Below are 26,884 nucleotides of genomic sequence, written 5' to 3'. Positions count from 1 at the left end.
ACTGAAGCTTCTCAGTGACAAACTGTGCTTTTCTCAATCCATTCTGGCCATCATCATGTGTCACTGAGGGTCTAATTCAAAGTATCAGAGAGTTTGATAAAGTCACACAAGCACAGCTGCTCAGCCTCGATGCTCCTCTGCTTTAATGTCGGGATATTAATCAACTCATTGTGTGAGTGAGAGTGTGTGATGGAAGAATTGACGGCCTTAACTCAACTATTCCACCATCAAACGCTGTCATATTGCTGATGCTGATATATAGATGTGAGTATGTGTGAGTGTGTAAGTGAGTGTGTGAGAGAGAATGGGGGGAGAGGTAAAGGGGCAGGAGTCAGGGGGATTCAAGTCAATGTTCCAGGAAACACAAAGCTCAAGATCAAGCATCAGTTGTCCTTCAGATGGGTCTGTTGTAATCCAGGCGACATCAAACCCTCTATCCATCCATCCATCAGTCACACACACTGCTTCCTCTCTGAGGTGTCCACTGCTGCGCCACCACCAGGAGAGCCCACCTCCAAGTGTGTGAGGAGGGAAGAAGCCCCACGAAAGCAGATTGCGTTTTAATAAAGTTTATTATCTGCAGGGAGCTAATCCTCAAGGGTAATCTCTCCCCTCTAGTCCTAAAGGAAAGCTGGATTACTCACTTGCTATAATCCCAATGAAATTGTTAGGATTTAGCTTGCGCTGCACAGCAGATGGCAACAGGCTTTTTCCTTCAACCTTGGATGCTTTAACCCCCTCCCTCACCATTTTACATGCAACACCCAGCTCATTCCTGCCTCATGTTTCTTTCTGGTGGTCTTGGTCAAAACAAAAAAACAAGCAGGCTTAGATGTCAAAAAATATTGTGACATCTTGAGACAAAACAGATGTTACAGAGGGGTTACTCTGCGTGAATTCATGTAAAATGGTAAAAAATTAGAATATGATGGCACGTGTAACAAGATCTTTAATGACACAAGAAAACAATGAGTCTTTATCAAAAATAATTTTATTGATTCAGACAGAAGCAAAGAAGCAAACAATACAGAAGAAAAACACAGTGTTTTTTTGAGATGACCAGCAGAAGCTTTACATAGCGGACAGCAGCCAAAAACAAATCCTGCTTATTCTCAAAACTCGTCCAGTGTGAACATATGTGTCGCGCCACAGCACTTCATAAGCAACCAGAGTAGCTGTTATGTGGGCTCAGCAGTGTGATGTAATATTCAGAGATGTGATATAACGATCAGTGTAACTGTAGATCGACTCGGAAGGAGCTGAAGAACAAAAGGGCTGAGCAGTTTCTCTCTGGAGAAAGTTACTGCGGAGCTGCTGGTCCAGTCACAGTATTCAACAACAAGCTGCAGTCACACAACAGTTCTTACAAATCCCACAAAGGATTCAGAGAATGAGGCCAAAAACCTCAAAGAAATGCACAAATATGACAAAAAAACCAGTGACAGATTGAAGGGAAAAGACCGTTCATTTGTAACTTAAAATAAAATAGAGCTCATTATTTTTTGAAATCACAGAAGAATCACCTATTTAAGTATTAAGATCAATTGATTCAAATAATATTTACATGTAAATATATACAAACTGATACTGAAACTTTTTGGTCATAGAATACAGGGAAATAGTGTAGGTTTGTATTACTTTAGTTAAGCAACAAAGAAATTAGTTGCAATAAATTCATACAATTAAAAAAACAAACAAATGGAATTAAACTCATATTGGGTTTGATTTCATCCTTCATAAGTGGTCAAACAGAATCAAAAGCACTGCTGTTTATCCTTAACTCAATCACAAACCCCAAACAGAAACCCACCTGTTGAAATATAGATCTATGAGAGCAGATTTTCCACGGTGGCGGTGAGGCCTGAACCGTTCTGGAGGCTGGATTAAGTGCAAAGTTACAAAACTGCCCTGATTTTCAAAGATTTCAAAGGTTATCTGCTCATTTCCTCCTCTCCTTCAATCTCGTTCCACTTCACACCATCCGCAATACTTGGAATAAAACATGGCCTTGCCTGCTTTAGCTGTACTGTAGGTACAAGTTAAGTGGACCACTTAAGATGGCGATAATCTTGGCACATCCCCTTACGCTAACCCCGACCTCAGCCTACATGAACCTAATGGATGTTAATCATTGCTCTGACTCAGGCCAAATTTAGGGCTCTTTGGTTCAGGGCACGGCTATTTTTACCCGCCGTAGCTTGAGGCGGTTTTTGAAGAAGACGTACATGGCGAGAAGACACATGGAGGACATGAAGTAAAGGATGACACATAGACTGATGTCCACTTTGGAGAATCCGATGCTCAGCATAGACACCCAGCGTCCCCCGCGGCTCAGCTCCTCACCAAGGTACTGCCTTGTCAGTTCTCGCTTTTGCAGCCGTTTTGTCCGCTGCGCCACATCCAGCTCTAAGTCTGCCTCCATAGGCTGCAGGCCCACCATCCCCAGCCCCCCGTCCAGCTCCATGCCCAGCCCGAACACGGGCCCGGGCTCCTGCTCCTCCTTCCTCTGCAGGGTGCGTGGTCGGATGCGGTTGGAGGCAGCCACCTGCAGCGCCTTGGCCTTGTAGTGCTGGTTGACGAATGAGTCCAGGTCCACGATGTCCTCCTGCATGTCTCGCATCCTCATCCCCACGATGCTCGGCTTCCTGTGGACCTGCCGCCGGCCTCGGCCGACCTCCATCTCAGGTTTGGCCCAGGGACTCGGCTCGGATGTCTTACCGCCGATCTCGTCTGCTGCTGCTGCTCCCTCCCCTCCTTCCTCCTCTTCATCTGCCACTGCTTCGTCTTGTGGCTCCTCTCCCTCCTCCTCTTCCTCTTCTGCTTCCGCAGTGGGTTGTGGTGTTAGAGGTTGTGTCACATCCAAGGCCTCCCTGGCTCTCCTTTCTCCATGTCTTGCAGCTTCTAATGCTTCGTGCTTCATGACATGTTTCTCCCTCTGTTTAGCCATGATCTGGGCTTCGTCGTCAAGGAAGTCTGACAGTAAAAAGAAAAGAGACATGTATGTAATTTAATTAAGAGGCAGATACTTTACTAATCACCCTGAGGTCATGTGAATCTATGAATCTATGAGCTATGAGCTTTTTGGAGACATGATGGCATGAGCCCTGTACCATTGAGGATGCTGCTGGATGAGAAGTAGGACAGGAGGAAGGAGAGAACCTGCTCCCTGTTCCACTGGTGATCCCCGTTGGCCTTCACCGTATGGCAGGCTGGACACATCTCTGGTGAAGGCCATTGGATCTTTGGGAAGCTGGGGTCTTCACTCAAAGCACCTGGAGAGATAAACACAGACACAGAGCTAAAGCACTGTACTTTACCACTGAGTTGTGACTGCTTTGGTGCTGGGAGGAGATGGAGGGCAGAGCAATATGGTGCAGAAAAAAAAGTCTCCCTATTTAGTCAACTATATATTTTTTTTTGTCCAAATGTATAATGAGAATGACTATACCCTATATAGTGAACTCGTAGTATCCCACAATACATTGTGAAAAGTAATGTGTGAAAGTATTTTTTCATTTTTCAGAGGGAGTTCTTGTCCACTACACTGAAATCTCTGCATAGTGAGTGTGGAGTAGTGAATGAGTGAGTGATTTCAGATGCAACCCATGAAAGGTTTGCTGGGTCATTGAAATTTAAAAATCCAGTATTGGGAAAGATATAAACCTACTGAATTGCATTACTGGCTCGTGCTGTTTTCAAATCCTCTGTTTGATTGAAAAGCTCTAAGTAAATAATAAGGCAGTACTAGTTTCTAATCCATTTTGTGAGATGAGTTACCTCTATTCTACTCCATCGAGGAATTATTTCAATACTTTTAATCTAATCTTTAAAAAACATAAGAATTCTGATACTATAATGCATCACTCTATATTAAATGTCCTAAATATACTATATATACACAGTATAGCACTCCTGATATTATATAGAATGAGTTGTAGCACGATGCAGGCCTAAAACGACATCATCAAATCATTGTATGCAAGTTATACTAGTCATATAGGTTGTTTTTGAATGTCTGAATTATTTTTCCCCTATTTTTCCAATTCCTATTTTCAGCTTTGTCACAGTAACAATCAAACAGACACTAACTTGAACTTGTATATGAGATAATATACAAGGTCAGAATATGTATACCATAGATCAGGAAGGATTCAGTCTAGTTGCAGTGACCTCACAGCTCAGAGCTTCCAGTCAGCTGCTTCATCTATTGTTGTTTCTTTTATTCTCCCTGCTGCTGCGCTGACTTGAGGATATTTAAGTGCTTTGAGGACTGGATGCAATCTGTGTTGAACCCATTTGATCTTGTCACAGTGCTCGTAAAAACTAAGTGCCCATATGCATATGTGTACGTATGTGTTTAAGTGTGTATATGTAAATCATCTGTCTGTGTTTGTGTGCATGTAATCTGGGGATTGATGTGTGTGAGTGTGTGTGTGTGTGTGTGTGAAAGTATGACAGGGTCTAATAATGATCAATGGGCTTCTGGGATGTCCCAATGGGAGGGGTGGTGAGATAATAGATGTGGCCAAAGTGGACAGCTTCCCTACACACACACACACGCACACACGCGCACACACACACAATCCCTGTTTTCAGGCAGCAGCAGACCCTAGCGCTCTGGACCACCTGTCTTGTCCCTTCACACCCCTTTGAAAGCAAAGTCCAATCTCCAAATTGAACATGAGAGCAACAGAAACCTCAGAGGGCATCTGCCCTTCTAATGAATTAGAAACTTTCTCCTTTAACATGTTTTCTTTTATGTAGCTGCTGCTGCTGCTGCCCACCAACTGCCCTCATCATCAACCCCCCGCCCCCCTCCACACACACACACACACACACACACACGCAAACAGACCGGCAAGGAATACACAAAAATATATATTCATGGGCTCATATGCAAACTTCGATGGACACACACTGTTACAAATGCCCACAGACTCACACACACGCAGGGAAGCAGCTTGTAATAAATTGCTTGTTGTCACCAACAGGCCATTGTGTGTGTGTGTGTATACGTGTGTGTTTGTATGTGTGTAAAGAGAGAGAGGGAAAAAAGCAGAGCAGCAGCAGGTCTGTCACTTTACAGCACTGTCAATTTACATCCTCCACCACCTCCGTCCCTGCTCCCTCCTCCTCCTCCTCCTCCTTCTCTCCGTCGCTCAAGATTAATCTCAGTCATATGCATGTGTGTATGTACTCTGCATACAGTACTTTACATAAAGGATACATCAATTTTACTGTGTCCTGGATGGGCTGCTGGCTGTGGGTGTGTGTGGGGGGGCTTTTACACATTTCAGCAGGTGAGAGCAGACATCCACATCCACCCACACATATACATACATACAGTATATACATATACACACCCACTCCAGATGCCTCACATCTCTTTCCTTATTCTAATCAGCTTGCCACGTTGGCGGCCAGGGTGACTTTAGCCATACCAGCCATATTGAGATTGCCACAACGGCCTGTCACTGAGATGTCATCACCGCCACACATACATATTCATCAAGTATAAATATGTATTGTTCAGCACATCAAACTAGCTTCCTCAGCACTAATTCTGTAAGTGAGGATCACCTGCACCGTGCAGCACATAGAGCCATCATGGCGGCAGGGGAGTGCAGCTGATGTCGGACATTTTACCAATACAGAACCATTACCTATAGTCTAAAACTGCTGAGCGATGAACAGTGATGAACAGTGATGAGACTACACCACATACCAGCTCAGACTCCTAATACACTTTACTTTTAGTTTACCTTTTCAAAATTCCATGGGTGACAGTTAAGTCCAGGATTAATTTCCATCTAAATTCAGCCTCTTTCCAAATAATAAAGAGGCCGAATTGAGATCACTTGGTGACCAACAGACCATAACGATAAATATCGAACTCACACAAGTCAAAAAGTAAAGAAGAATAAAGAAGAATAAAGAAGGTGCCAAAATGTCACATTCTTCTTTTTGGTAGGTACCTACCTACTATTTCAATGTATGAAGGTAAATTATGCAAATGGTTATTTCAAGCCATAACACAGCAGAACGCGAGGGAACAGATATCCCTAAACATGCGACTGAGATACTCTATGGCTCTGTTAAAAATCTTGTTTATCTTCCTGTAGTTGTACCTGTTCAGCACCAAGCTGTCGTAAATGTAGACAACATGAGGCAACGGGTTCAAGCCCAACGTGATCCTAACTAACTTAATTGAAAGATTCATAGGTCCTACTTCACTCTCAGATCAATTGATATTTGATTTAAAAAATGTCAGTGTTAGCTGATGTTATTTAATTTTGTGTTTATAGACCTGCTTATATTTACAGTAAGAACTCTGGCTATTTATTTAAAAAAGAAAATATGTACAATGGTTGATTAGGAGGATTACCGTACTCTTTTGTTATTGGGACTTAGATACTCTACAAGCAGTAGTATAGGGAATTTCAAATAATATTCATTCCTAATTAATATCAGGGTGTTGTGTCTATTCCCAAAACCTGGACTCAGCACTGCACATGAGCTCAGGGTCCTGAAGCAGCCAGGGCTGCTGCAGCAGAGCTGCTCTGTCTGTAGAAATGTGAATCAGCCTCAGCCTGTTGACAAGCAGCAACAGGACTGAGCTGCCACCAGTCTTTATTGTGCCGCTGCAAGGAGGCTGAGGGCCCCGAGGCCTCTTTGTTGCCAACTAAATTAATTGTTCAGACGCTTTACAAATAGCTGCTCTTTCATGCATGGCTGCTCCTGAAAGGAGAGGCGGAGAGGCTCGCTAAAGAGCTCCACTTTAGGCAAAAGGGAGAGGAGGGGTTGGAGTGGATGGAGGGATGTGTGTGCTCTCCTCTGGGAGACGCTGCCACTCATTGCTACAAACGCAGCCCGGCTCCTCCCTCCCTCTGATTCACCCGACTTATCCCCTGTGGACCCCAGCTCGCCCTCCACCATCACTAACTCCCCCTGCCACACGCCACAACTTGACCCATGCTTGGAAAGGCTGCGTGTGTTTGGGGAGGGGCAGGAAAAAGAGGGGGAGCATGTGTGGCTTGTGTCATGGTGTTTGCCACCTGCTGCCACACAATACCTTGGGAATTGTGTGTGTGTGTGTGTGTGTGTGTGTGTGTGTGTGTGGAGGGGGGGGGCAAAGAGAGGTGGCTCCTGGGGGACCCATCCTGTGAGGATGCTGTGCTATTACTTGTCAAGCGGAGGATATGAGTCCCAGGGGACAGTGAGTGGAAAACAGAAAGAAGGATGCTGGGACAGAGGAAGAGAGAGAAGACGGATGGATGACGGAGGGGGAAGCTGAATAGTGTTCAAGTGTCTGGGGAGCAGACACATGCGGGGACGGGCGCCCTTCTGGTCCCTGCTGCTCAGGACACAAGCTGTCCCTGAGAGAGGAGAGGGGGCAGTCAACACAAACAGAAGACAGTGATTTAACAAAGTGGGTTGTTAATGACAGACCTGCACCTAATAAAATCATATGATCACAGACAAGGGAGGAGGGACACCCAGGGACTGTTTAGCACTCTAAAGACTGATGTGCACAAGTGTAAAATGCTGATACAGCACAGTCAGAGAAAGAAAACTTTGTTAACTTCTATACAGACTAAGAAAAGATAGTAAAGTAAATCTCTCTCATGACCTACTACATGTAACTAAATGATGAGTTTACACCACAAATTGAATGCGATTGTAAAGGACAGATAAATAAGAAATGGTTGGAGACTGGGACAGCAGGGTGTGGGAGAAAATCAAAGGAAGGGTGATAGAGGGATGGAGAACTGCGGAGGAAAGGGGGGAGCAGGAGAAAATAGGTGAGGTAGAAACAGATGAAACGGGGAGGGCTAAGACATGGGTGACAGCTGGTGTCTGATCTGAGGATCCATCCGTCCTCCTCCCCTCACCCTCTTTGTGGTATTAAGGAGGACTAACTGACCATGAGGAGAAACTGGGAGTTAAAGTCTTCCCAATATTTGAGTGTTGATACTAGTCCCGTGATGTGGATGGGGGTAGACACAGAGGAGAGGAGTGTGGAAAAAAGAAAGGAGTGTGATAGAGTAGGAGAGACAGGGAGCTTTGGTGGTTCAATGTGGAATTACAAAGACATCAATAAGCTACATACAGTAAACTGTCTCGTGTCTAATGTAGAAAGTAAACATTTTCTAAACCAGCTAGTTAATTTGTAGCTTAAATCATGAACATACTGAAAAATGCCAAAACCCCACTCTCATTCAGAAAGAAATACATGGTGCATCTTTCATACAGAAATAACTCACATAATGGAAGCCAAAGATAAAGAACAGCTGCTCCAGTATACATTTCAGAAAACTTCTTCAAAAGACATACGTACCATAGCTGTCATTTAAATAATGAACAATGTTTAATGACTGCTGACTCCTACCTGCCAGTCTGTTGTTGACACGATTGTGCGAGGACCACAGCCACAGCACAGCTGCAGAGTAGGTGCGCACCTCAGTCAAACTTTCCCCCGCCATGTTCTCGAAGTGCTTAGCACACGGCCTGCAGCCGAAGAAGTTTTGGACATAGCTCCTCATTGCCTTCAGCACCTGCTTAGGATCTAGAGGGGGAACAACAAGACATCATCAAGGTTACAGGTCTCTCGGTCAGGTGACAGGTTTTTGTTTGTTCCATGTCCTGATTTTGTAGACCATTGAATAAATACACACACTGATATAAATACACACAAAATCACTCTTTTAGGTGTAATAAAAATACAGTAAAAACGTTTTTTTGAATTCCAAACTAAAAGGTGTTGCATGCAGATGGTTGTTGTCCAAAGAAACAGACAGACAGACACACACACACACACATCACCTGCCCTGTAAAGCTTGTTGTTGCTCGACATTAAAATGCACTGTAAAAGCTATACCGCAGTCTGAAAGCTTGCTAATGGTGGTGCGGGTCCGCGGGCTCCAGGATTCCCACGCTTATGTGGGCCAGGAGTCACACAGAGCTGGGTTAACCCCATATTGAGATGAATAATCTATTCCAATGGGATAACCCAATCTGGAGATTAAACACAGTTAACCCTCTGTGTGAATGGTGGCCAGACTGTTGTCTCAGGACCTAAACAGTCCACAAACATATTTTCCAAGAGCCGTTTGCTTTTGTTCTTGGCTTAGGACGTTCAGATGAACCTTTAGATGAACAGTGGAAGTGTGTCTGGCAGTGTGTGCGTGTTGTGTGTGATGTTCAAACCTTCACTAATGTGTTTACTCCTTTGATAATCTGAGCAGCATATGCACATAGATGAATCGAGTTTCATGTTATGGTCAGTACTGTCCTGTATGTATGTGTACCCACCCATTAAGGTGGTGGTCTGTGGGGGGCCAGATGGACACCCCCCTTTGGTCAGTCCATCTGCAGGTCACGTGACGGTATGTAAACCTTGGGATTAATCTGTGTATGTGCGTGTGTGTGTGTGTGTACGTTTGTATGTGTGTGTCCGTTGAAGGGAGATTAACATCCCTGCCAGGAATGGAGCCTCTGGTCATCTGCCTGTTTTATTAACCACTCACATTCCACTAATCTAACATAATCCCTTTTCACACAGTCACAATTAGGCTCAATTTTAGCTCAGACCGAATGACAAAACACAAGAGGAACAACTCAGTAAATTCTGGTCAAAACATGATCAGGATACATTTCTGTGTCTGTGTATGTGTGTGTGTGTGTTTCGGTCTTTTCTGTGTGATGTTCAATCAGGTCAGTGTGAGAAAAGCAACCCAGCAGACATTCTTGGGCTAATTTGTTTACCAAACCCCAAAAAGCCCTCCTCATCCTCAGGTCTTCGTGAACTCTCAGTGGCCTTTTCATTCACAACAGCATTACAAACGTCTGTGTGTGTGTACCTGAGCCTCCAGCATTCTTGGCCTGGACAGTGAGAACGTGGAAGAGAGTCCACACCCCACAAGGGTAACGTCTGAGGTGGGGTTGTGAGCCCTGACAGCCCACCCATCTCACTCCTTCAGGCAAAGCGGTGTATGGAGCCTGACAAAGTTAAAAACGAACACACAAACAGATCAGAGATGAGGGGAAAGAAACAAAGAAAAAAAGCTTAAGATCTTAAAAGAGTAAGGCAGGTTTAATATTTTTCAGTTCAACAATAAACTGCACCAGCTAAAAGCTACAGAGCTGACGTACTTTATCAATTTCTGTTAAAGACCTGTATTGTTGTCCAAAATTAAACATGTCCTTTTACCATAACATGTAGCACAGTAGTTTCAAACTGTCCCACAGTCACGTCAGGTGAAACCAGGTCCCCAATCATCTACTCAACCTGTCATGTTCCAGATCGGTTTATTTAAATAGTGTTTAAACAAAATGTTAATTAATTCTATTAACTATATAAAAACTTCCATTGGTATAAATTGAATGATCTGCATTCATGTTGGTTTGTCTGCAACTTTTAGTTATCTAATATTACTTTTAATCTTCCTTGCTTGTTTGCTAAATACATTGTTAACACAGTGTGCTCTGGTGTTATAGCTGACTGTAATATGAAGTACTCTCAATCCAGTGTTTTTGCTACTTTATTCAAATTAATTATAACAAACACACTCTTTCAACCCTGAGGCACAAAAATTCAGCAATTGTTCCGCGAATAATGTGAATATACATTGATGGGCATTTTAATAGTCTTCAGTAGGAATAAATGCACTTAAGTCTGTCTGAGTGCTATGGACAAATCAGAGAAGTTGTAAAGTGCTGAGATACAGGTCAATAGATTGTAGGTTTTGGTCTTTACATGGGATTTGTTCACGATTAAAAAAATAGGCTATATAGGAACGCATAAACTTGATCTTTTGAATGAGCCATAATACGGAGGATCTAAGGTCTAAAAAGTGAAGCCTTCCCAGCATCTCCTAACCTGTTCAACTTAATGAAAGCTGTTCAGTGTAGTTTTCTTGATCAATGAGAAGTCAATCTCAGGTTAATGGCTCAGCCCTCGCTAATGAACAGAGGCTATCCAGATCTCTAACCATGAGCCTCAGTTGAATCCAACTACATATTTTCTCTGACATAAAGTCATTTCTCTCACCGCGCTGTGTTGCCATTGCTGCTGTGATTGACAGGGTTACTCACATGTCAATAGTAAAGATTTGGGGTGTGTGTGTGTGTGTGTGCGTGTGCATATACAGAGTCCATTTCCTCCGAGGCGAAGTCTATTCATACCTTCCCATTGATTCATTGATCCATTGATTTGCCTGCTAAAAGCTAATGATGTAAGTAAGTGACTCTTTCAATTTGTGAGGGGCTGCATACCGGAGGCATGCAGGCTTCATTCCAAAGACAACAGCACATAGATTTTCAGCCGTATGTGCTGGCACCCACACAAGGACAAAGTACATATTGAAACACCTAGATATTTATCTTCTGAAAAATACGTTTTCATGTACTTGTACTCTGTGTTTTTGAGTTTTCTGTGACACAACAGATGTTGGTGCTTCCGAGGTGGCTTTGACCTGATAAAGTCGACCTTGTCACTCAACAAGGTTACTTTCAGACAGACGTCCTCATGTCAGTCTGGCTGTATTTTTTGCTCACCTGACCTCTGTTGTCCCTGCAGCTACTCATCTGTCTCGTACTCTCTTGTCTTTCTTGCTTTCTTTCTAGATGCCTGCCTTTTTAGTCTCGCAAAAGTCCGTCCTATTTCTCGATTTGCATTCATGTACTTCCTCAGTGCAGTATCTAATGGACAGACCCCCTCTGAGACCAATGAATACCAGAAAGGGAAGACGGACAATAAAAAGAGAGTTATGAATAATTTGGACAAGAACAAACAAGAAGCCCCAAGTTCACAGCAAAATGAATGCCTGTTGTTAAAATATCTGATTGTTGTCCTCACTTACCTGTGCTGTGTTATCCAGTAGCTCCTTAAACGCCTCGTAGGTAATCTCACTGCCAACCTGGTTCTCTAGCCAAGTGTTTAAAGACTGTAACAGGCTCATCACCACAGGACGACCCGGGAAGTACTGCACATGTAAAACAGTAGGGCACAATGGAAACAAAGGTTATCTTGATTATGGTGAAAACAAGATGTAAGAACTAAGAGCTGCAACTAACAATCATTTCTATTTTCAATTAAAGCAGATATCAGCTTCACGGCCGTTTCGGCTAATGCTGCGTTCAAGGCAGGCTTTTGAAACCGTAAGTTACAGCTTCAAGTCACAACTACGACTTGGTAGCGTTCCAGGTAACCCGTAGCTCGTGTTTTTACCATCCTGTTGTCTGTGAAAGTTCCCTATAACGGCCACTCGTAACTTCCGACCCGTGAACTCGTACCAGATCGAACTGGTATGACTTCACAGGAAGGAAAAACACAAAGTACGAGTTTCTTTGAACGCACCATGAGTTAGCAGCCCCCGCCCTTGTCAGGCATCAATTGGTCCTCGTGCTACGTCACCACATTCACGCGCATCCCTTGGCTGCACACACAGCCCTTCATGCCGTTCTCTCTCCTCATTGGATAACACTTGTATCCCACAAGGAAAATTTTCTCCTCGGGTTACAGCAGAGCAGAGTGACGGAGAGACTCGTGTTTAGGCTGAAACACTTCATGTAAGTGATTGCTGACGGAAAATAGGACTATTTAGGACTTATATTAACAAAAACATTCCACTGATATCTGCTTTAATATTCTGGTTAGTTTCTGAGCATTAGATTAGTCCTTTGGTTTGAAAAATATACAAATGTCCTACCAACAATCCAAAAGTTAAATGTGATATTATGGAAGGTTAAAAAATAGGATATAGTCACATAAGTGGAGAAAAATATACTCCTGAAATTATTAATGAATTATCAAAATTGTCAAAAGTTTATATTTGTTGATTGGTAAACTGATTTATCTACTTATCATTTTAGCTGTAGGTGTATGTATAGATACAGAAGAAACCAGAAATCCTATGTACTGTCACTGATGAAGATCTACTGAAATATAAATCCAGTTTTTGTTCTCACAAATTTGATATCTTATTACTGGCATTTGAACTTTTACTCTATATTTTATAAAATAGCCTATCACCAAAGTTGGGTCTTACAACTTTTTAATATTACAGTAAAGCTTTGTAACTGTGTTGTGTGCCAATATGCTAATAAGGCTAAAGCCCTTCGAATTACTCATAAAAAGCAGCTGCAAATCAACATCATCTCGATACTCTCTCTCACACTCACAAACACACACAATGCCAGATTATCCTCAAAAATTCTTGCGTTCAGTGTCTGTCAAAGTTGTGGTTTGAGTGTTTTTCCTTCTCAGCAACTTGAGGGAATCTCAGCGAGTGTGACAACAGCTGGCTGTAAGCCTTTTCCTTCATTAAGATCCATTTCCTAAACCACTAACAACCACTTAGTCACCGTCTAACTCGGGCTATGTCCTGTTGAGTATTTACTTCTTTTGAACCTGCGATTACCATGGTAACAACCACAGCGGAGAGGAAACGTGATACTGTAACTTGCGGAGGAAATCCAGCCGATGTGTGTTTGAGACCAGTGATGACAGAGTGAAGACAGACAAAGACAAACGTGTCTTTACACATACAACACTAACAAAAGGCATTGATGATGTCTTGAGTGCACTGACAGTAAGAGAGCAGAGCACTTTAATAAATTTCAGCTAAATTTGCTTCCTCTTTTTTACACTAAGCCTCTCGATGGAGCCGTTTATGATAATAGTCCTGTTTCCAAGAAATGGACACAATAAAAGGATAAAGCGTTTTCCAAAACTGATACAACAAGACCACTTCTATGGTAACTGTAGTTTTCTTCCTCCTAATATTCAGCTCCCTTTTTAAGACAATGAGGAAACTGAGTGTGACATTTCAACATAGCTGTTGTGTGTGAGAAAAACAGAAAAAGCTGAAAACAGAGAAAGATAGCATCAAATAACATGTGGTGTTTATTTTTATTTTTATGTGGCCTCCATCTGTTCAACTGAACACACTTGCAGACACTGACACTCACACACATGCCTTTCAGTCCTTCAGTGCACAGCTCAGTCATCTGTTCATCGCCCTCTAACAGGATCTGCATGTTAGTCACTGACCATTCAGCCAGACCCCCTGTAATGTTCTTAAACCTTCTTGTCCAAGGTTAACACAGCACTCCTCTGTCCTGTGTCCAGTCTGGACGTCCTGCACCTGCAGAAAACTGTCCTTTGTGTGTTTCTCTGCAGTGACAGATGTGATGCAGGACTGGATTCTGTTTAACCTCACTTTTCAACAGACACTTTCTTACTGAGGAGTTAAACATGTTTCTGGTGTTCAGATGTTAGATAATATTAGTAAATAGATTTTTCAGAAAGACTAGAATATCTACTTTCCAAGCTAAATAAATTGTGTAAAAACAATTTCTCATCTTATGAGAAGTTGATGTTTTTGAGAGGTTTTCAAAGTTAAAATAAGCGGGTGTCTTACATAAGTAAATCCCATTCACGCACACACACATGCACACACAGGCTCTTCAGGACAAATATATACATACTACACACACAGTGCTTAAAGATGGGATGTAAAGAGCAGACAAAGAGCTTGTGATGTCTGCTGCTCACTGCTGGGAGAGTGATATAATAGGTTTAGATTTGGATCTGGGGTCCAAGCACCAACCAGTCAGAAAAGCTCATTAAGGAGCCATATGAATTTAACCAGAAGAGAAAACACAGGTGCTTCCCACTAATGGACTTATCTCAGCATCACCAAAGCAACACTATTCATGAGTTCTCTGGGTCTGGTGATCACCTAAAAAACTCAAACAGGTTCAACTTTTAAAATGTATTATCACTGGCTCGCCATCTGTTTTCTTTCACATTGATTCCTCTCGCTCTTTTTTAAACTCCTCTGATCGTGACTATCCATGGTGCACAACACATCAGTCACCTTATCTGCATCAGGTAGTAGCTGATGAAAATGGCAGACTGTCTCTTTATGTGCCAAAAACAAAAAATGACTGCAGTGAATCCTTTCATGCAACAGCAGGACCATCAGAATATAACTGAATTTAATTTAACACATTTTCCGAGGAAATAACGATAGAAAAAGTAGGCTACCACAAAAAATAATTATAGTTAAGATTAACTTATTTGCTTTCATCTACTAACACTGAGTAGTGTTTTTAGAAATCTTTCTGCAACTAAAATTATAGTTATGACGAGATGAAACCAAGTGAAACCCCACTGGAAATAATTCAGACACATGCCAGCTGAGACGGCCAACAAAAATAAGTCCTCAATGTTGGCCAGAAATTAAATACTGAATTCCACTGATCACTAATCTGTTCAAACAAAACCAACAAAAGCAAAAATAAAATACATTTTACCCCTCCCTACCATTATCTACTTCAAATCTACACACACACACACACACACACACACACACACACACACACACACACACACACACACACACACACACACACACACACACACACACACACACACACACACACACACACACACACACACCCTTTCATCTCACCCTGTACCCCTCCTGCCCCCATCCCAGTTGGACCATGACAATCCCCTTCACCCTGGCAATATGTCATCCCTGATCCGATTAGTATCAGCAGCACTTGAGAAACCACAAGCTCCTTGTGGTGAGGGTCCCGAGAGGGACGCATCTGTTGGCTGCAACGGGGCAGACCAGGCCATGCTCCGGGAAGAAGACGGGGTGAGGCCCCTTGGTCGTAATCCAACTTCAATCCACCCAGGGAGGCGTGAGGGGGGTGCTGCGAACACGTGCCTCAGAGTGGGAACCAGGAAAACCTTGTTTTCACCAGGACATATTTACCTGTTTTCAATTGTCGCTGAGAGGAGAGAACGACTGAAAACAGCCAAATGAGTTGATTCATTGTTTGAGAATTGTTTTTTAATGCCGTAATAGGATTTATAATTAATCAGACAACTGATTTGATATTGTTTTGTCTTGTATTGTTATGAAAGGCCTGTCTGTAAATCATGTCCTAAACCCTGGCACGAGAAGGTCCCTAGATCAACCAACCCCCCCTTTAATTCTTTGTCTTATTCCCCTGCCCCTCTGTCCCCTCTGGGCTGAAGGGCTTCTTTTAAGAAAAGCAGGATAGAGGTGTAATCCTTAAAAACCTCGCTGTAATGCTCTCATGCCTCCCAAGATCCACTTTTTTAATCCTCATATACATGTAGAGAATTCATAAATCCGGCTTCAGCCTGACAAGACAGTAAATCTAGTAATATTATGACATGGTGGGGGAATAAAAAAAGAGAAAAAAACAACCTCATGTTTACGGTCTGGAGGGAGACACAGTGGTAGGATGATTGTGGGTGGGAAAGAAACAAGCAAATCTTGGAATTAAAATTCTTAGACAGAATGAAGAGTAATTTTTCAGGCCAGGGTAAGAAGATGAATACACAAAGGGGACAAATAAATATTAATTTACAGAGACTTTGCATGTCTTTAAGATACACTGAACACACAAATAGAGCTGAAATTATTAGACAATTGATGGAAAATGTACGGGCAGCTTTGCAGCTTGTCATATGTGGCTTCTTTCTGTCTGGCACTAAACTGAACATATATGGGTGTGATGGCAATCTTTCACAATTCAGAATAATTGCTAATGAAAACAATCATTAGCTGCAGCCCTTGTAGGTATGCATTACCAAGGCATAGACACACCCTAATGCATGCAAATCCACTTTCCGCTGATTGCTCTATTTGGTTAATATTAAAAAGTGCATCATTCCACTACGTGAAGCGATGACGCCCACTCTGTGGTCAGAGCGTCATGAGTCACTTTCGCTCTAATCTAATCTAATCACATGACTCAAGCGGGGAGTTCAGGTGTCAGATTTTTACATATTCTGTTAGTAATTAACAATACAGTAGGGTTTAGCAGTGAGGTCATTTCCACAACTAATCAACACTCATCTGACAATAGATTAAAAATAAAAGAGCCAAAGAAGTTGAACATTAAGCTCTGGAAAGGACACTTAATTTTCTGATATCTAACCTGTAAACTACATCATGTAAAAGCTAAATGTAGAAAATGTGTCTTAAAAAATAATGAATATACAAAAGTATATGAAAAGAAACATGTATCAGCTACTCTTTTTCCTGCCTTGCTTCGCAAACTACTCGCTCATCTTACATTAACTGCTCCTAACAAGCTGACTGACAGAAAGGACTGAGCCGCTTTGTTGCTCTTTGTGTGCTCAGTCAAACGTCAATAAGGACCATCACAAGTCGCAGTCAGCTGCAACAAAATGACGGCCTCCTAAGCTACACAAAGCCCTGCTGAGCCAGGCTGGTCCACTCTGGTAGGGGGACAGGCTAAAAATACCACTGGGACCTGCCGCTATTGACTAAACAAACTCAAGCTAATGGGTGGCCACACGCCCCTCACACACACACACACACACACACACACACACACACACACACACACACACACACACACACACACACACACACACACACACACACACACACACACACACACACACACACACACACACACACACACACACACACACACACACACGCTTGGATACACACTAGCTTGCTACAACGCCTCCCTAGAGAGTGAGATATAATCAGAGAGATTGGTGGCAGTGAGACAGCCTGGTGCGTAGCCAATAGGGACAGGGCTAGCGGGTCAGGCCTCATCATTACAACATGTTTGCCTGGGTGGCACACTTCAGCGAGGAAGGAGGGAAAGAGGGAACAAGGAAGATGGGAGGAAGTGAGAAAAAAGAGAGAAAGACATTATTAGGTGTTGATAAAAGGTGAATCATCAACCAAATGTTGAATCCTAGAAAAATGTGAAAATCAATTGCATCTGTGGAAGTGGAAACCAGGGGGTGGAGAAAGAGGGCAGAGTAAAATGAGAAATAAACTATGGGAGGATAATATTGAAAAGATGATGGAAAAAAGGCAGAAGAGATGGAGGCGGAGGAGGAGGAGGAGGAGGAGAAGGAGGAGGAGGGTGTTTTGGTGAACCACTTAGGTTTGGCACAGTCACAAGTATTTACAAAATTGCTTGTGTGAAACCAAAAGCAGGGATACAGCACAAGGAGAGAGGGGTGGGGAGGAGGAGGAGGAGGAGGAGGAGGAGGAGGAGGAGGAGGAGGAGGAGGAGGAGGAGGAGGAGGAGGAGTGGTTAGGGTGTCCCAGTGAGGCTTGCATGTAAACTGAATGTATCTTTGCAAAGCCTGTGGGTGGCAGCCACGCTTCAATCCCCCTGGGAGACCACATCAAGAGGGTCAACAATACCCAGGAGAGTCTTTGTGCTGCTTGCCTCTACTCAATGGCATCCTCCGCTGCTTTCACTAATGAGTCTAAATGAGAGTGTGCATGGTTTAAAACAACAATGCACTTGACAAAACAATTAATTTGGTTCAATTTGCGGAATAATCTAAGGGAATAAAACAACATGTTGTGAGGAGGGAAGCCTGGCTGACTATTAACTCTAACATCTACAGCACTGGCAAATATTCTGTTATCTCACTCTCCACCTAGTGGCAACATGTCGTAACTACACTTGACAAGCGCATCAACTTCAAGTCTGAACATTTTTTTATTTGCAGATGCGTGGTTCAAATTTTTTTACTCTTTAGTTTCCTTATCCAAAAGCTGTTGACTGTGTGTTTGGAGACAAGGGAAACCCAGACTGAGTTTCTAATGGCAGACAGTGAAGAGGAAAAATTGGTTGGGGGAAATGTAAACAAGCTGCTTATTATGCACAGGAAAAATATTGTTGATGTTTGCTCTGCAGATGTGATTTCTCATCCACACTGTATAAATTAATTTAATTTCCAATTGACATACGCTCAACAAAACAAACCAAAACAATGAGAGTGTTTGGTTAACACACTGCACTGCATGTGTGTGTAGTTCTCTTGCTTATATCTTCACCTTTGCCAGGACAGCGATGTAGCTCTTCAGAGAAGTCAGTGCATCTCCTTTGATGACGGTGTGAGCAGCCACCTCCATACGAAGTGAGTAGTGAAGCGTTGACTCCAGGTCTGCCATGTAAACCCTTGACCTGGACACACAATTACACACACATTATATATATTTATATATAAATATACACACACCTATGATAAGTCAGAGATTTGTCTTGTTCGTACCTATTGAAGAGCCTCCAGGCTTCCTCTGTGCTGTTGGTGAGGCCACCTGTGGTGACCGGTGGAGGCTTTCCTGAGCGCACCACCCCCGGCAGCCTCTGGAGGGCATAAGAGTAGAAAGTACGAGCCTCAACCTTCCTGTGGGAGAGAAGCACAGGTGAGACCCATGAAGTACATGGACAAAAGTTACTTCTTTGTATTGCTTTGAGGTCCAGCTATTTGAGGAAAGTCTGAAAGTTACAGGTAATCGTAAGAATATGAATGTGTTTCGAACACAAAATATGAAACCCTCTCATGTTTCAATGTCACTATTCTAATGAAAAATGGTAACTTCTCCATCTAAGTCCTGACCTCAACCAAATCCAACACCTATAGGATGAAACCCTGCACCGTGAATGCTGCTGTAAATGAATTGATTCATTGAAACTGCTGCAGCTAGAATCCCAAATCTCTAGGATAACTGGACAGGCACTGTTTTGCTCACGGTTTTGTGAATGAAATATTCAGGTGTCCTCCTCACACTTGTGATAAAATTAAGAGTGGAAGGCTTCAATTCTGCAAGGAACTAAAATGCACACTTTTGAAAATTTATTTTCAACCTTTTGTTTCAGCAGTCCACTTCCATAAAAAGTGTTTTATGACCTGTATTTTTTGTGGCCATATATTTTACACACTTACGGGAATGCATTTTAAATACTGAGCAGATGGTGCCAGGGTAGCGTGGAGCTGAGAGAGAGAGAGAGAGGGAGAGAGAGAGACCGCTGATCATTTAGGCATGTGATGTGAACCCTGCAACTGGAACCACAGCAATTAATGTGCTCTCTCTCTCTCCCTCTCTACCCCACACACCCTCCTCTCATTTGCTTTCTCCCCTCGTCACAGACAGTGAGAAGAGAGAGAGAGAGAGAGAGAGAGAGAGAGAGAGAGAGAGAGAGAGAGAGAGAGAGAGAGAGGGGGGGTGGAAAGGAAGAGAGAGAGAGCATTGTAAAACTGCAACAGGATGGTAATAAGGAGGATGGATACTCTGCGCCCACGCTCACTCACACCAGCCCGGGACTCAATTACACCTGCGTGTCTGGTGGGAGTGTACAGATGTGAGAGGAGAGCCATTCATCCAGCAATCCCCAGGGCCAGCGGGCAGGCAGGCAGGCATCAGGGTGGGCTGGGAGGGAATACGTTCACCTGGGACCAGCACACATTACATGCATGACGGATGTGAGACGCCCCTGCGTGCTCCCTCTCTTTCTCACACACACACATGTACACACACACACGTGCACGCGCTGCACACTCTGCTCTCCCAGGATCAATCAGACATTCAGTGATGATGGGAGGCCATCTGTCGCCGTGTGCGGCTGGGGCTTGTTTGGCAGGTGAAGCCAGAAAAGCAATGGCATTGTTTTCATGCAAGAAATTAAAAAACCTCCCCTCTGTACAGTGATGGAGATGAGGGGGGTTGGAAGGGGAGAGATGGAGGGTGAATAAATAAATCGGCAATAAATCATTTCCTTTTTGCATTTGTCAACTAAAAAGAGTCCTCTTTGCATGCCAAGTTATTGAAACAGCCAAACAAAGAGGCAGAAACAGCAGATGAATTTGCAGGGTGAGGAATGATCAGCGCCGCTTTATGATAGTGAATAATGGGAGCAATTTTGATGCTCTGATCCCATTAAGAGGCCAGATGTTTAAAAGTACTCTCATGAATAGGGTTCAGATAATGAGCACACGACAACGCTTTTCAGGAGGAAGCAAAGTTGTTGTTTGTGGAACAATAGCAACCAAAGGGGAGTAAACTTGGTGTTTGTGTGCGTCTCACATCAAGCTAAATGGAATTTACTGTAAAAAGTTTGTGATGCCTGGAACAGGGACTGCACGATATATGAAAGCAGTTCAATTCAAGTTCCCCTTACACCTCCAAATATCTCACACTCACATGCGTTTAAAAATATTAGTTCCTGTGTCTAAACTGAGACTGTTTTTCTCCACATCTCTCTGGCTTCATGGTTCAACCGGTTGAAGGAGGATGGAGAGATATTGAGTGATAAACTTGCATCGGGTGTTGTCTTTCCTTCAGGTTGGTAAAAATGTCACAAGCATCTTTGTGTGGAATTTCCAAATGCACTGGCACTGTAAACAATGAACAATCGTATGTAAACTGGTGTTTGCATACCATGCTGAATGGAAAAACAGAAACCACAGTGTTTTTCTTGCCAGTTTGTACCAGCCCACTGTCATGTACACCACAGATAACAATAGGCAAGCACAACAAGAGATTCTTAAGTGACCAGTGAGATGTGAATTATGACACACTGCTGTTAAGATTATTATTACAGTTTGGCTCCATCCCAGTCCGTGCTCCTCCCATCTTTGTGTAAAGTAGGTTGGTCACTTTAAGGGCTGCTCCACACCAGTGAGTGAGGAAGAGGAAGTGCACAACAAAGCCTTCAGACAGCGGATTTGCACCAGTGCTGAAAATGCCCTCATTAGTAGTGCAATACAAAGGAACAAGTGAAATACTGTAGGGGTCTTCCCATTCACAAAAACACAGCAACACTAAACTGCCCTGCACACCCAAGGTTTTTCACCTTCTGTGCTGTTTAGGTTTCCAACCAGTTCAATGTTGTAGAGAGCTACTTCACTCAGACTGTATTTCCTTTTCTTAGCAGTCCTGATAACTGCTGTCAGAGGAAGGAGGCTGCACAGTTGAGCCCAAGAGGAGGGGCCCAGTTTGAATGTTTTGTTTAGAAACTGCAACGAACAAACCTCTCCAGACTCTACCTTTAATCAATAAAAGAAGATTTTTTTGAAACAGTATGTATAATTTTGGGCACGTTATGCATTTAAATGACATCTGTTTACATAAATAAAAACCTGAACAAGCAGGACATACAGTGAGTGCTTCCATGATTTTAGCAGCTATTTTATATGCTCCTCCTTAAAGTAGAGAGCCCTTTACATCTGTACCATATACAGTTGCTACTTGTATTAACTGCTGTGACAACTGATGCTGACAATGTAGGCCATATACACAAGTGGTACATGTTTGTAAAAACAGGCTATACAAATAGAAATTGCCTTGCCTTGCCTAATAGATAGTAAAATAACTATAATTACATTAGTTTGAAAAAAGAGGTAAAATGAAAGCTGGCAATTGTGGTGAGGATTTATAAACTGTAAAAACATTATGTGTTTTTCAGTCAAGGTTAATAAGAAGAATAGATACTCACACTTTGAGTCTGGTGAAGTTGCCTCCAGGGTAATACAGATAACAGGACGGGAACTCTGTCACTCCTAGTTTGGTCACCAGACCCTCCTCAGTGTTCAGTACCCTCCGCACTGCGATGTTCTCAAATTGTAGCAGGTCCAGGGTTAGCTGAAGGACACACATACACACAATTTGTCACTGCTGTTGTATATGTCAGTGTGTGTTAGTAATGTCCAATTATTTCTCATCAAACACACAAAATATGAAAGTTTTCTTACAAATCAAACATTACACCAGCAGATTTCACCACCACTCCCTCCAGATGTGAGGTCATTCATAACAGAGATTTGTTACAGCTGCATTGTAATACGACTGGCAACTGTACTCAGTTTTTCAGTATCTTGTTGTGCCAAGTAACATCAAAAGTGACATAACTTACCGAATTACACTTAACGACAGCTGTCATAAGTATTCATGAGACAATTATCTAGAGAACTCTGATGCAGACAGCTAAGGCTCATGGAAACACAAGCTGTTACCTCTCTGCCGACGTAGGACTGAGCTTCTTCAAAGATCAGGGCCAGGTGTTGGACATTGTTTGTCTCAAAGAAGCTTTCAAGCTCTGCTTGGCTGGAGAGAGAGGAGCAGACAAAAATACTTTTAAGAAACACACACCGTAACTTAAATCCTACACACAAGATTCTTCTATCTTCTCTACTATACATCTGTTATTGTATAGTACTGTTTGAGAAATAAAAAGAGAAGTTGGAATAAGGAATCTCTGTTGTGAAACAAAGGCTCAACAAGAGGTCAGCTTATGGTCATTATTTAAAAGAAGAAAAGAACAAGAAAATGTCATGATTGTGAAATAAGCAATGGTACTTTCCCTTTAAGGCTAAAGGGAGAAATAAACTTGACTTCCTGCTTATGCTTCCTGCCCCACCATGATAATAAACTGAACGTATGCAGTTTATGCATCTGGTGACATTTGTGGGCAAAGCTGGGTGGTCCAAAAGTGATGACCCTCCTGGTGGAAACATGCTGGTCCCTCAGCCTCTATTAAAGGATTTTGAACTTAAAATACACAGACACATTCAGCCTAACACACAACTGAGAGAAAAAAACAATCATCCATTATTCTAACTGAAATTGTGTCTGTGTCTGTGTCTTTACCTGGTGGGCTCCAGTGGGGGGCAGGCAGGGGGCCAGGGCTCCGCGTGGGCTTCGAGTTGGTCTATGATCCTGTGACGTAGACCTCGAACATCACGGGTAAAATCTGGAGGTCAAAGGTCATTAAATTTTAATGTTTCATTCTCATTTTGGATTATCAAACATGTTCATAACTGGCCGAGCATGTATATAAACTACTCCCAGGGTGAGGGGCATTATTACATAAATGTGAAATAATTGGCACAGAGTTACACACTGGAGTTGACCTAAGCACTAAAAATAAACTACACGTCTGATAAGAAAAGGATCAGTGTGTACTTTACTGCTCCCTCTGTCACGACGCCTGTTGAAAGTGCACGTTCACTATGAAACATAATTCAAGGTGGAGTCAAGAGTTTAAATTGTGACCATGTACCTCGGAAAGGTGTTCCTGTGAAGTCAGCCTTGGAGTAGGCAGGGAAGAACTGTGAAGTGAAAGAAGAGAGAGGTTTTGGGTTAGGAAAGAAGCAAAAAAAGAGAGAGAGAGAGAGAGTGAGACCAGCTCAGACGGGCCTCACACGACCATGAGAGAAGCAAAGCGATGTTGTGTAATGTTTGGTGGGGGCACAGCCTTCCCCTCTGCCCGCCTTGACCTCTAAATCCTTCCTGGTTAAAATGAGTCGCAGATGTTAGAGCTCCATTGTGAGTTCAGACAGAAGGAGCTCTTTGTTTCACTGGCCTTCCCTGGATGACAGTGAGCACAGAGGCCTTAACACACACTTCTGCTGATCAATCACACAAATACAGATGTTTGAAGCTGGCCGGCGTTTCTGCAGCGCAACTGCTGATCTTGCAAAAGATAACTCTACTGAGAATACACATCCACATCTACAGTGTCTGTCTGTTTCTGATCCACAGTTTCAATAACGACACGTAAACAGACAAAGCATTGTAACAAACAACAATTACATTTAACACAAAGTTAGCATAAATACAGAGTAAGGCCTGGTTAATTTGTAACTAGTTTGCAAAGTTACTGAATAACAAAAGATTATTTATGCACAATTTACAAACTACATGAAGAAAAAAATCGATTTCAGTTTCTAACTTTCATATGTCAGAAGCAACAACAACAAATATTTGATATTTTTTGCTTACTTAAAAAACTTGCAAGATTATTTGATTATATTTTTTGGGGAGCTATCAGCTGGTTAGTTAACCAATATATTGTTTGAGCCCTAAAAAGATAAGTGATGAGCAAAAATCAATTCAGCAACCTATCTACAAATCAACAAAACACACATGTATGCCTTGAAGCAGTGGCAAGGAGTTTGGACTGGTCAATCAGGCCTGAATCAGGACTTTAACAGTTTAGTAAAACTCCATTATAACCTACGTGCAAATAGACTTTTTGTCTGTAGGCTACACGAATGTTCTGCAATACAGAGCAAAAATCAAACGTACGTTGCTTTCTTGTTCTTGATTGATATTGAATACTATTGAACTGCCACTGATGATTATTTGGGATGTTTGACACAGGTTATACATAGAGTTGATACTGTACAATACCATTAGAGTAGGATACCCTCTGATGCCATAGCTGATGCAGACCCTCCTGTTCTGCTCTGCAGCACAGTCTACTGCTGCCAGGTCCACAGCTGGCTTCCACTCTGTCCAACAGACATCAAATAAAAAGAGAGAGAGCCACAGAAAAATATTAGTGTAGGCTACTGCGTGCTGCACCCAGCGCTGCCTTCAAACACTGGATAATTATATTAAAAAACAGTTCCTTAAATACACAGACACACTGGTTAATAAGGAACTGTGTTTTTTTTAAATGTAATTGTTCAGGGGCTGCATATCACTGGTCAATGAAGGCAACCAAATGATCACATGTAGTGTTTCTAACAGATCATCAAGAATGTAACTCTTGATGATACTCATGCACAAAGCCACTGTTATCATCTGCACATGCACATAAAGCGTGAGCTCTCCTCAGCTCTCCTCCTTGCTCCCAGGCCAGAGGCATTTGATTTGCATGCCAAGCTGTCAGTTGCCATTGTTAACTGTGTGTGTGAGAGAGACTGAAACACCCCATGGCTCTGCCAGGCCCTCTGCCATCATGAGAAACTTTGACTGTCATCCCAATTATATTGGTTCTCATGGTTCTGTAATATATTTTGATTTTGTGCATGAGCTGCAGAAAGAAAACTCAAGAGGACGTGATGGAGAGGTTCAGAGTTGAGCAGAATAAAAATACTTTCATTAGATCACATGCTCTAATTAACAGACACAGACAACAGCTTGGTGCTCTCACTGAGTTGCATGAATATGATGAAAGCTGCAGGAATATGTAACATTACGTACCACAATGATCTATAATCTATTATTAGTCCTGAATGATGAACTGTAAAACTTAAGTGGTGTAAAGCTGTAACTCTGAAACAATGCATAACAGAACATGAGTGATAACACTGGACTGACACTATGAATTAACTTTGACTGTGAACAGCTGCGGCTACGTGACTGCACTTGAGGCCCGTCTACCAACCTTTAATGTCTCTGGCCAGGCTCTTGTAAACCGGAGAAAAGGCGATGCAGTGTCCGCACCACGAAGCGTAAAACTCCACGACTGTGGCCGCGGAGGAGTTCAACAACACCGACCCTTCGTTTTCCGAAGTTAGCAGGATAATTTGGTCAGAGGTGGTGTACAGTCCGGCCTCCGCAGCGGAGAGGAAAAGCAGATAAAAGCATAACCAAACGGCGAGTGTTAATATTTTTCTGGTATAAGGTGTAAACCGAGACGTGGCAGCACGGCCGCAGCACCGCGCCATCTTCCCCGTCCGAGCTGCCGCCTCCCCCGCCACCGCTGCTGCCGCTACCGCCGCTGCCGCTTGTAGTGGTGCGGTGGTGTTAGCCGCTGCTCTCACCGCAGCAAGTTTCCACCTCAGTGTCACAAAACTTGGCACAACTTTTCCTCCCTCTGTTTTTTTTTTTTGCAGCAGGCTTCATGGGTCCTCCCCCTGTCGCCCTTCTAATAGCCTAAAAGAAAACACAGCACTCATAACAAAGTAAGACTCCCTCCCTCAACAACTCATTTCTGTCTTTGAACTTGTTCCAGTCTGAGCTCAGTGTGATTATGAAATGATGAAGAGAAGACGTGCCAGGAATCATGTTTGCTTTTGTTTCGTTTTTTTTTTAAAACTCCTACACGACTTTCACACGTCACTTCATTTTCTTTACACTTAATTGTGAAACTCCCAATTGACCACAAACAAACAGCTACCTAAATAAATATAATTAAAGTTCACTTAGGCTATCAGTTTTTTACATTTACAATAGGTATTACAATTTGAACTGAGTTGACCTATAGTCAAATTGTTGTGTGTGTGTGTGTGTGTGTGTGTGTGTGTGTCAAAATG

The 26,884-nt window shown here is 42.7% G+C and overlaps 1 protein-coding gene across 1 annotated transcript; it reads right to left on the bottom strand.

Annotated features, from left to right (window-relative positions):
• Positions 1-973: 973 nt before the first annotated feature.
• Positions 974-26,546, bottom strand: qsox1 (quiescin Q6 sulfhydryl oxidase 1). The gene is made up of 13 exons (XM_083970280.1): positions 26,014-26,546; positions 25,032-25,132; positions 23,899-23,947; positions 23,487-23,589; positions 22,853-22,943; positions 22,336-22,481; positions 19,112-19,246; positions 18,894-19,023; positions 11,862-11,984; positions 9,861-9,999; positions 8,390-8,566; positions 3,111-3,272; positions 974-2,973 (listed from the first exon to the last, which is right to left on the bottom strand). The coding sequence occupies exons 1-13, from the start codon at positions 26,294-26,296 to the stop codon at positions 2,168-2,170; spliced, it is 2,445 nt and encodes an 814-aa protein (XP_083826406.1). The 5' UTR covers positions 26,297-26,546; the 3' UTR covers positions 974-2,167.
• Positions 26,547-26,884: the final 338 nt, after the last annotated feature.

This window comes from Trachurus trachurus (genome assembly GCF_905171665.1).
Source record: "Trachurus trachurus genome assembly, chromosome: 4".
NCBI classification, from domain to species: Eukaryota; Metazoa; Chordata; class Actinopteri; order Carangiformes; family Carangidae; genus Trachurus; species Trachurus trachurus.
The sequence above is the reverse complement of the archived record's forward strand: the minus strand, read 5'-3'. Positions and strand labels throughout refer to the sequence as shown.